Below are 10,384 nucleotides of genomic sequence, written 5' to 3' on the forward strand. Positions count from 1 at the left end.
TGTTAAAATATATTTCTAATTTGTATGGAAAATGTTCAGATGTGTCAATGGTTAACTAAGGTTTAAAATGGTTCCTGTTGCAGGCCAGAAAGTCTAGGCCTGGAAGAGCAAGTCTTCAAGGACATGTGCTGAGACATAATATCAACAAATGTATTATTGTTATGCTCCTGTGTAGCATGGTGACTTCATGGGAAAGAGGTGTGTCCACTTGGTGGGAAGGTTGATCTTTTGAGAGAACAAAGACTGGTGTCACATTCAAGCTTCTAGCATGGACTCTGAAAGAGTATAGATGTATAGTAGCCTACTGTAAAGTGTAAATAGCAACAAAGTTAATAAACCCTCATTTGAGTGGAACTCTGTGTAGAAGTTACTTTGATATTGAGTAGCTGAGAAGACTGCATCTGTTCCAGTTGGTACCAGTTCAAACCACCGGTAAGAAGAGACATCAACCATCACAAAGATCTTTTTCTCTAACAAGTGGTAGCAGAGGATGGTTGCTGAGATGGTTGCCAGGATGGTTTGCCTGAGGATGGTTCCCAAGGTGGTTGCCAAGCTGGTGTGCTGAGATGGTCTTCTGGAGGGTCTGCTGTTGCTGATGTTCCTGTTCCACTGAGAGTCTGCTGTGGAGTTTTTCTTCCAGCTGTAAGTTTGCTCTGTGTTGTTCATCTGTCCTGTGCCGGGAGGCAAATGGGAAGATAACAGTGTTTGTTGGACATTTTGCTGGGACTCTTGGCTGTGTTGCCGTTTGCTTTAAGTCATGGAGGCGGCAGCAAGATTTCCTAAGCTAAACAACAACAATTACAGCTCTTGGGCTGTTTACACAGAATCGCTGTTGGTCCGTGAGGGTCTCTGGTGTGTGGTGGAACAAGGTCCTACTGATGCTACACGTGCTGATGATTCAAAGGCACGAGCTACAATTTTACTCACTGTTGAGCCTAACCAGATTAATCATGTGAGGCTCAAGACTAGTGCTAAAGCTGTCTGGGACACTTTGAAGAATGTGCATGAAAATAGCACTGCCTTGTCCAGGATGCTCTGCTGCAAAAGGTTATATGCCTGCAAGATGCAAAGCAATCAAGATCCTGAGAAGCATTTGGAGGAAATGCATGACCTGTTTGCACACGTGCAGCTGAGAGGTGTCAACTTGCCTGAGGAGCAAAAGGCGTACATCTTGCTTGGGAGTTTGTCCCAAGACTTTGAGCACATATTGCATAGCTTTCAAGGGATGGCTGAAGACCAGATGACTGCTGAGTTGGTGTCGGCGCGCGTCTTGGAAGAGAGCCAGCGACGGAAATCTGAAGGCCTGCAGAGGCAGCAGCGACAGATACCAAAGGTCTTCAAACCACCAGAGGATGTGGAGAATTGCCAGCAGGAGAAGGCTGCAGTGTCCAAGTCTTGTTTCTACTGCAAGAAGCCAGGGCATGTCCAAAAGAACTGTTGGAAGTTTGCAGCATCAAAGAAGAAGCAGGGAAAAGGTGCTAGTTCCAGGAGTGGAGCAGCAGTTGTGGCTGGGGACAATGACTGCAAAGCCCATCAAGCAGCCACAGTGAGTTCAGTCTGGATGCTGGATTCTGGGGCTTCTAACCATATGTGTAATGACAATAAGTTGCTGAAAACTAAGTCTGTGTCAAATGTTCAGTCTGTTGCAATGGCTGATGGTGTTCCCAGAGAGGTAAAACATATGGGTACTGTACATGTTCCTAGTTTTGGGGAAGATTTTGAAAATGTTTTGTGTGTTCCCAAATTGCAAAATTGTCTTGTTAGTGTGTCTGCATTAACTTCTGATGGTTATACTTTGAAATTTGAAGGGGATAAATGCAGAATTAGCAAAGGAAACAAGGTATGTGCAAAAGCACAAAAGAAAAACAAATTGTATTATATGCTTGACAAAGCTGAGTGTGCCAGTGTTAGTAATGTGCCTTTACATGCAAATTGTGCACATTATTTTCACAGAGTGTTTGGTCATATAGGGTTTTCATATTTAGAAAAGCTGGGAAAGGTTTGTCCTGAGTTCAAAATGAATTCTTGTCCTAATCATCTTGATTGTTCTGTTTGCAGTAAGATCAAATTAAAAGCTTTTCCTGTGGCCAAGCAAACAAAATGTGTCACCAAGAGGCCGTTTGAGGTGGTGCATGCTGATCTGGCTGGGCCTTTAACTAAAACTGTTGGGGGAAGTCAGTATTTTCTAGTAATTGTAGACAGGCACACAAGGTACTCCTATGTGAAAGTCTTAAAGGAGAAAAGTGAGGTTGCTGAAGTCTTCAAAGACTGGGTGAATCAAATAGAGCGCCAATTTGAGTACAAAGTGGGTTCTTTGGTCACTGACCGAGGAGGCAAATTTTTATCTTCTGACCTGAAGAATTGGTTGCAGAAGAAAGGCATACGTCACAACACCACTAATCCTGCAGTTCCACAGGAAGATGGGTTGGCAGAGAGACGTATTGGTGTTTTGAAGCAGATGAAAGACTGTATGTTATTGGATGCTAATGTGTCTGAAAAGTTTTGGGGTGAAGCAGTTTTAATGGCTAACCATATAGCAAATAGGGTGTGGAATTCAGCTGTGAAGCAAACACCTTATCAGATGCTACATGGTAGACCACCAAACTTAAAATACCTAAGGGTGTTTGGGCAATTTGCAAATGTGTTTGTGCCAGCAAAATTCAGAAAGAAGGGTGAACGTAAATGGAAAAGGTTGATGTTTGTGGGTTATTCTGGCAACAGTTATAAATTTTACCAGGGTCATGGGAGAATTTTGTTGTCCAGAAGTGCCAATTTTGAGAAACATTCTGGCTGGGAGAGATTGCATTCCAATCAAGAAGTGTTTCTGCGACTGGGGCAAAGTACTGGAAATGGAGGGGTAAGACAGCCCACAATGTCCACAATGTCTCCAGAGGAGAAGAAACCCAGTACTTCACAACACACTCAAACACAGCCAACACTACACACACCCATCACTGCAAGTCAGTTTGAGGTTGTGTCAAAGAGGGACACTGAGGTGCAAACTAGTTCAGAGAGTGAGGATGAGAGAGGTAGAACAAAGGTGTTGATTCCTAGGAGGACTCAGAGAGTGAGAAAGCCTCCTGAGAGATTTGTTGTTCAGACTGCAACTGCTTGTTGTGCAGTGGCTGATGAGCCTGAGAGTTTTGAAGAGTTGCAAAGTTTTCCTAAGGAGGAGAAAGAGAAATGGTTTTCTGCTATGGACCAAGAGTTCTTGTCTCTAATTGAGAAGCAGGTTTTTGATATTGTTGATAGGCCTAAAGACCACAAGGTTGTGGGTTGCAAGTGGGTCTATAAGAAGAAGGAAATGCCTGATAGTAGTCAAAAGTACAAAGCCAGGTTGGTGGCTAAAGGCTTCACACAGCAAAGGTTTGAGAATTTTGACAAAACTTTCTCACCTACTGCAAAGCCAGAAAGTTTGAGATTAGTGCTTGCATTAGCTGTGAGGCAAGGAAAAGTGGTAAGGCATTTTGATTTTGAGACAGCTTACTTGAATGCTAAGCTTGAGGAGGAAATTTACATGGAACAACCTCCTGGTTTTGGTAGTAATACTGAGACAAAAGTGTGTAAGTTGAATAAAGCGTTGTATGGCTTGAAGCAAAGTGCACGTTGCTGGAATCAGTGTATTCATGCTGAGCTTGAAAGGCTTGGGTTTAAACAAAGTGTTGCAGATGCTTGTGTTTACACTAGAGGAGGGGTAGTTCTTGTGATTTATGTAGATGATCTTTGTGTAACAGCTAATTCAGAACAAGAAGTGCAAGAGGTACAAAAGGAATTGTCTCAGAAGTTTGCATTGAAGGACTTGGGAAATCTGAAAGCTTACCTAGGGATAGAGGTAGAGTGGACAGATGATGGCAGATGTCTGTTGAGTCAGAAGAAAAAGATTGAGAGGCTGATTGAGAAGTGTGGATTGCAGGATGCAAAGCCTGTGAAAAGCCCAATGACTCCTGGTTATGCCAGTGCAGAGTCTTCTGAATTGTTTGATAATCCTGAGTTGTACAGAAGTGTAATTGGTAGTTTGTTGTTCATTGCTAACAATACACGGCCTGATATTTCTTTTGCAGTTGGTTTATTGAGTAGAAGTGCAAATAGTCCGAAGGTGGATGATTGGACGGCTGTGAAACATGTTTTGAGGTATTTGAAAGGTAGCAAGAACAAGAAGCTTGTGTTTCAAGGGAGTGAAGAGAATCTAGTGTGTTACGCAGATAGTTCTTTTGCAAGTGAGGCAGAAAAGAAGTCAATAACAGGACTTGTGATTAAGTTTGCAGGTAGTCCAGTTGTTTGGAGAAGTAGAAAACAGAATTGTGTAGCACTTAGTACTTCAGAATCAGAATTTGCTGCATTGTCTGATTTGTCTGGAGAGATAGTTTGGATTAGACAGTTGTTAAGTGATCTGGGAGAAAATTGCACTGAGCCTACTTTGGTTTTTGAGGATTCACAATCATGCATTGGGATGGCAGAGGCTGAGAATTTGAAGTGCAGGACTAAGTACATTGGAGTAAGGTACCAGAATGTAAGAGAGTTAGTTCAGAATGGTATCCTAAGGATAGAGTACATTGACACAAAGGATAACTTGGCTGATGTTTTAACAAAAGCACTTTCTGGAGAAAGACATGAACAACTTTCTTGTGCAATTGGTATGGTTCCTTAACTCCACAAAGATATAAATGTAAATACACAGTGTTATTCCACATCTGTACATTTTGGAGGGGCATGTTAAAATATATTTCTAATTTGTATGGAAAATGTTCAGATGTGTCAATGGTTAACTAAGGTTTAAAATGGTTCCTGTTGCAGGCCAGAAAGTCTAGGCCTGGAAGAGCAAGTCTTCAAGGACATGTGCTGAGACATAATATCAACAAATGTATTATTGTTATGCTCCTGTGTAGCATGGTGACTTCATGGGAAAGAGGTGTGTCCACTTGGTGGGAAGGTTGATCTTTTGAGAGAACAAAGACTGGTGTCACATTCAAGCTTCTAGCATGGACTCTGAAAGAGTATAGATGTATAGTAGCCTACTGTAAAGTGTAAATAGCAACAAAGTTAATAAACCCTCATTTGAGTGGAACTCTGTGTAGAAGTTACTTTGATATTGAGTAGCTGAGAAGACTGCATCTGTTCCAGTTGGTACCAGTTCAAACCACCGGTAAGAAGAGACATCAACCATCACAAAGATCTTTTTCTCTAACAACCACTGACAGCAGGAGTTAGTTAAACAACAATATGGACTGTATCACACACAATTAGATCAATAGTTCAGTCTCTCCATTATTCTGTGCCTGTCAGAAATGTTCCTTGGGTATTACCGCTGAGTGATACAGAAGTGTTCATCAGCCATCCAAAGCCAAAGGAATGATCAATAAAGCCAGAATGAACTTTGTAGACTAATTTTCACTTCTAACACACTCCAGTTTTGGCAACTCTACCTCTATCCTACCAGTTTAATCAGGTGGGAGCCTAGCACACATATAATTGTTCAAGACTGATAGAGATAATAATTTTGATCTCATAAGCCTGTGCATGATTAACTCCATATTTAGGCAGTTAAGTAAATTACTCTTTCATCCCCATCTCCCCTTCCTGCAGCCTCCATCAGTACGCCCTGGAAGGGTTAGTTGTCAAAAGGAAATATTGCTGAGTCTAGCTATGTATGTAGAGCTGTCTGCAAATAGTGACTGGTAATAGTTGTATATTCAGAGAGCTCAAAAATATATTGAACTTGCATAGGTTTCCCACCCATCAAAACCTTGCACAGTCACTATAAACAGTATAATCACTCTAAAAACACCGTCATCACCCTGAGTTTGCCCATACAATTTAATAGAACAACTACATGTACCAAGCATACCTAGTTATCCATGATACAGTACCTCTGCAAGTTCAGAAACTGAAAACGTTACAAGTTGATAACTATGACCTTGTCTGATCAGCAGAATTCTTAATAACTTGATACATCTTTTTTGGTCTTATGTCAATATGAATAAATTAAATTGATTATCATCAAATGTTGTTCATCTTACATATATCTTAACTGCAAAGTTGATGCCACTGCCAGCAGCCAGGCAACCATCCATGATGATATCAATGAACTGATGGGCCCTTACTTAAGAAAATAACTGCTTACAGAAGTACATAATATGATGTATATATTAGGCAGTATAAAGTGTACAAAGCGTACAAAGCTAATCAACGGTAAGAGATTTTTTTTTAATAATTACACATGCAGAATTTTTTTTGAGTTGCACTTAACAATAATGTGTAAACTAGATTCAGGCTGAGAAGAGATCGACCAGAACCTTTTACATTTACACAGTTTCTTTCCTTATTTATTTCTGGCAACTTTAATGGCCAGCTGGTGTGATTAAACTGAAATTAATTATTGTTGACTGTGCCAGACTGATGGCACTGCAGATTTAAGACTTTAGGTTTATTGTTAAAGAAAACATCAGTGGAACAAGCTTTCTCAGTGCTTTAGCAACATGCCTTCAGTGTGATCTGGTAAACTTCACTAGCAACGAGATGACAGGGCAGTTTAACCGCCTTGGCACATTCACTCCTTGATATCTCTGAAGAACGCCTATGAGATCATGGATTGATTAATGGGCATTATAGTGTAACTTTCTCTAGGAGCGATTGGAATGCATTCTGAACAATATTTGGAAGCACCATAAGTGGTTTTGTATTCACTATTCAGCCAGACTGTTTCAGCATTGGGATAGGAGGAAGGGAAAGCTGTCTCCTACATAAACATGGCATGGAAAACATATAGCCTGAAATCCTGCAGGTTAGTCTCAGCTAGAATAGCCCCACTAAATCAAATGTATGGTGATTCAACACATAGGTAAATCTAACTAATTCAATGGAGCTACTCTGGTCAGGACTAACAATGGAATGTAGATCATAACAAAACAAATTTTTAAAGCTAGCTTATAATGTCACTGAGTACATACTCTTATGGTGCTGCCTCTTGAACTCCAGAAACTGGGGGCATCTGGAGACATGCAAATGCTGTTCAAATCTGATTGATATTTTGATTGATATAAGAGATGGAGCGCTGTAGCAGCTTAAAGACTAATTAATGTCACAGGTCAATATCTGTTCACAGGCAGAAAAGATTAAAAAAAAAACCCAACAACCTGGAATTACAGTCACTTATTGGGCAGATCTCCTAAGTGGTGAAGCAGACGAGCAGCTTTATTTATTTATTTATTTATTTATGATATTTACATCCCCACCTTTCAGCCCTAAAGGCTATCAGAGTGGCTAGGAGTGGCCTCTGCCTGCTCTTGCTACAATTGGCCCCAGGACTGCAGTGACAGCACAGTCTGCTCTCAAACTGGCTGCTAGCCAGAGCTGTTTTTCCCCACCCCATTTTCTGGTGGCTTTAGGCTACCTTTGGCGGCCATGGAGCAGCTTCTGGCTGCTTCAAGGGCATACGTCATCTGAATGACACATTCTTTTTGGCCTGTCTATTCCGGGCCTACGTTAACTTGTGTTGTGGTTTATATAGTGTACTATTATGTATCTGGGATATTGTAGCTATGGTTTATATAGTGTACTATTATGTATCTGGGATATTGTAGCTATGTCCATCATTGTCACTAAATATTCAACTTAGTGCAGGAGTATCCTTTTCTTTTTTCTAGAATATGGGTAAATGAGCCTTTAGAACAAGACCACACTGAATAAAGGTTTCATATGAAAATAAAACAATGCCAAAGCTGATGTAGGAGAGATCAGGTCTTGTTTAAATGTGTTTTCCAGTTGGGACTAGCTCCCTTCCATCAAAAGGCCATGACGATGTTCCTTTGCAACAACCCAAACAGTGCTCTAAATGGTCCACGGAGCTGGGTCTATGTGCCATTCAAATTCCCAGATAACATTGCTCTAGGGTGTTGTGGGGAACAAAATTGATAGCTTGCTGTATGCCTTCAAGTCATTTCTAACTTATAATAACCTTAAGTTGACCCTGCTACTGGGTTTTCTTGGCTTAATTTCTTCAGAGGGGGCTTGCCATTGTTCTGACGCTGACAGAGTGTGACTTCCCCAAGAAGACGCAGTGGGTTTCTATGGCTGAACAGGAATTTGAACCTGGTCTGCAGATGTGTAGTGCAATGCTCAAATCACTACACCATGCTGATACCTACAGTTGCATCTGTTGCTTGCAGTCACAGACAGGAAAATGTTTTAAAAGGAGAGTCTAAGCATGCTGCAGAAGGGGACTATGATAGAGTGTTAGGATTAATGATACCAGGTAATGACACTAGCTTTGCTTCTAGAAAAGAAAAACTGTAGACTAACCAAACTCCTTTCACATTTAAAAATGAAAAATAATATAGCATTTGATCTACTTCAAAAGAAATGCAGTTGTTTTTTTTTAAAAAAACAACCTAATGTTTCCTTGGAAACATTTACAAAGAAACAATCTGAAAACAAATACACAGAAAACATATCTATTACCAGTTGCTACATGAGACTGAAAATACATGAATACTCTTTTGTATACATTGTTAGCAGACTTTGAAACACCATTGTAAATAAACAGCATAGAAGTGTTGTCCACTCTAAATTCCTGGTGGTGGCTTATCTAACCGCAATGCGGATGTAATGTCCCCTTTGGTAATGAAAGGCTGGAAAGGAGGTTGGCATGCTTCGTTTTCAGCAGTAGCATATCAAACTTTGGGACTGGAATGAAAGCCACTATTTTTTGCCTAAGAATAATACAATGAGACCTGTGACATCATACTGCAGTCCTTAAGTAGGCAAGATGCCACCCAGGGGTGCCAACAGATTTAACATTGCCAGAAATCTAATTAGCTGTAACTACAGAAAGAGTTTAACACTTAGCACAAGTGCATTGCTGGAGGTACCACTCTTCCTGATAGACTTCCCTAGGTAGCATGCAATATTGTGAATTACATACCAAACCCTAGGGCTACCCATATATTGAAGTCTTTGAGCTCTTTGAGCCCAGATTGGCCTCTCTGTTGAATACACAGATGGAACCATTCATGCCCAGAGATGTGCGTATATATGTGGCATGTGTTTATTGGTGGGAAAACCAAAGCAACAACAACAGTAAAGGCTGAGTCTACCATATGTACATAGATATCATTGGAATTCACATGTAACATTTTCCTGCATTTTCTTGTACAGGATAAGTACTCAAACATGCCAAATAGTATAAATTTACAAACTTTTTAAAAAAGGTTTTACCGTACAAGATCCAAAGGCTGGTACTTATACCATGCTCTCCATGAAGCCCAGCACGCATAAAGTAAATGCCTGTGGTTTTCTGCCCCATGGGTTCTTATGGAATTTTTACTTCTGTAACTACCCTAAAATATATGATGTAAAGAAGAAATTAGTGGAGAAATATCCATTATTCAAACATATTTTCAATACATACAATCCATGTAATTGCACAGAATTAGTGTTTATATCTGTCTGCATGCAGAATATCTGTTTTGTATGTGTAAATAGGCACAGAGTAATAAACTGTGTGCATTTTCATAAATCTAAGGGATTTATGCAATCTAAGGGAGAGTTAGAGATGTATGGGATCTAACTTCATGGTCTGGTTTACTGTAATATGTTTTATGTAGAGCAATCTTGAACATTTGAAGCTTCATTTGACAGAAAATGTAGCATTTTATTTTCTTGCAGAAATAGGAAAAAATGAGCCCACAATAATGCTAGTACTGTATTTCTGAATTTGCACTAACATCATAGGTGTGCTTCTAGAAGGCACTTCTCTTGACATACAGGGCAGATGTGGAGAGCTTATTTGGAGTAGTGGAATAAAAATAAAAATAAAATTTGGAGCAGTGGATTAAATCCCTTCCAAAGGCAAGTTGATGTCAAGGGGACTTAATTTAATTCTATCCCTGGCTAAAGTCATAAAATATGTAAACCATGTGCAGCACAGCTGGGATCCCAACTAAGGCAGTAACAACTGGAACACTGCTTTAGCCATAACTGTGTTGCTTCTATCTCTCCCACATAAGAAGGATTGCAAGGGCAAGCTGCAATTTAAGGGAAATGGATCCCCTTGGTTGTCTCCAATTGCTGATCACAAACAATAGTAGTGATATATCTCTGCAAAGATTTCCTGGTAATCTGCTGGGGCCAGTCTTGTTGAAAAGCTGGCAGCTAGAGTGGGACCTTCCATAGACCAGATTAGGTCCACAGGCATGGATTTCCCTTCCTTGCTCAAAGCTATAAACAATCTCTGGTGAGTATCATCTTCAAAATGTTTCCATGAATCTGAGCTATTCTTTGTAGTCTTTAGATCTCCTTGGAATTTTTGTCAGTGTTTATTGTACAATAGAATGATGATGTAGAAATATCTACTATCTACTGCCTGCCTGCCTGCCTGCCTGCCTGC

At 40.3% G+C, this 10,384-nt stretch overlaps 1 protein-coding gene across 13 annotated transcripts in view; it reads right to left on the reverse strand.

The window, feature by feature from the left end:
• Window positions 1-10,384, reverse strand: part of ANO4 (anoctamin 4) — a 171,121-nt gene that overhangs the window by 43,536 nt on the left and 117,201 nt on the right. For all 13 annotated transcript variants that reach the window (XM_042469372.1, XM_042469371.1, XM_042469370.1 and 10 more), the window contains one exon: window positions 9,214-9,335. In XM_042469372.1, coding sequence (XP_042325306.1) covers window positions 9,214-9,335 — 122 coding nt within the window. The remainder of the gene's footprint in view (window positions 1-9,213; window positions 9,336-10,384) is intronic.

Source organism: Sceloporus undulatus, chromosome 5 (genome assembly GCF_019175285.1).
Source record: "Sceloporus undulatus isolate JIND9_A2432 ecotype Alabama chromosome 5, SceUnd_v1.1, whole genome shotgun sequence".
Taxonomy (NCBI): domain Eukaryota; kingdom Metazoa; phylum Chordata; class Lepidosauria; order Squamata; family Phrynosomatidae; genus Sceloporus; species Sceloporus undulatus.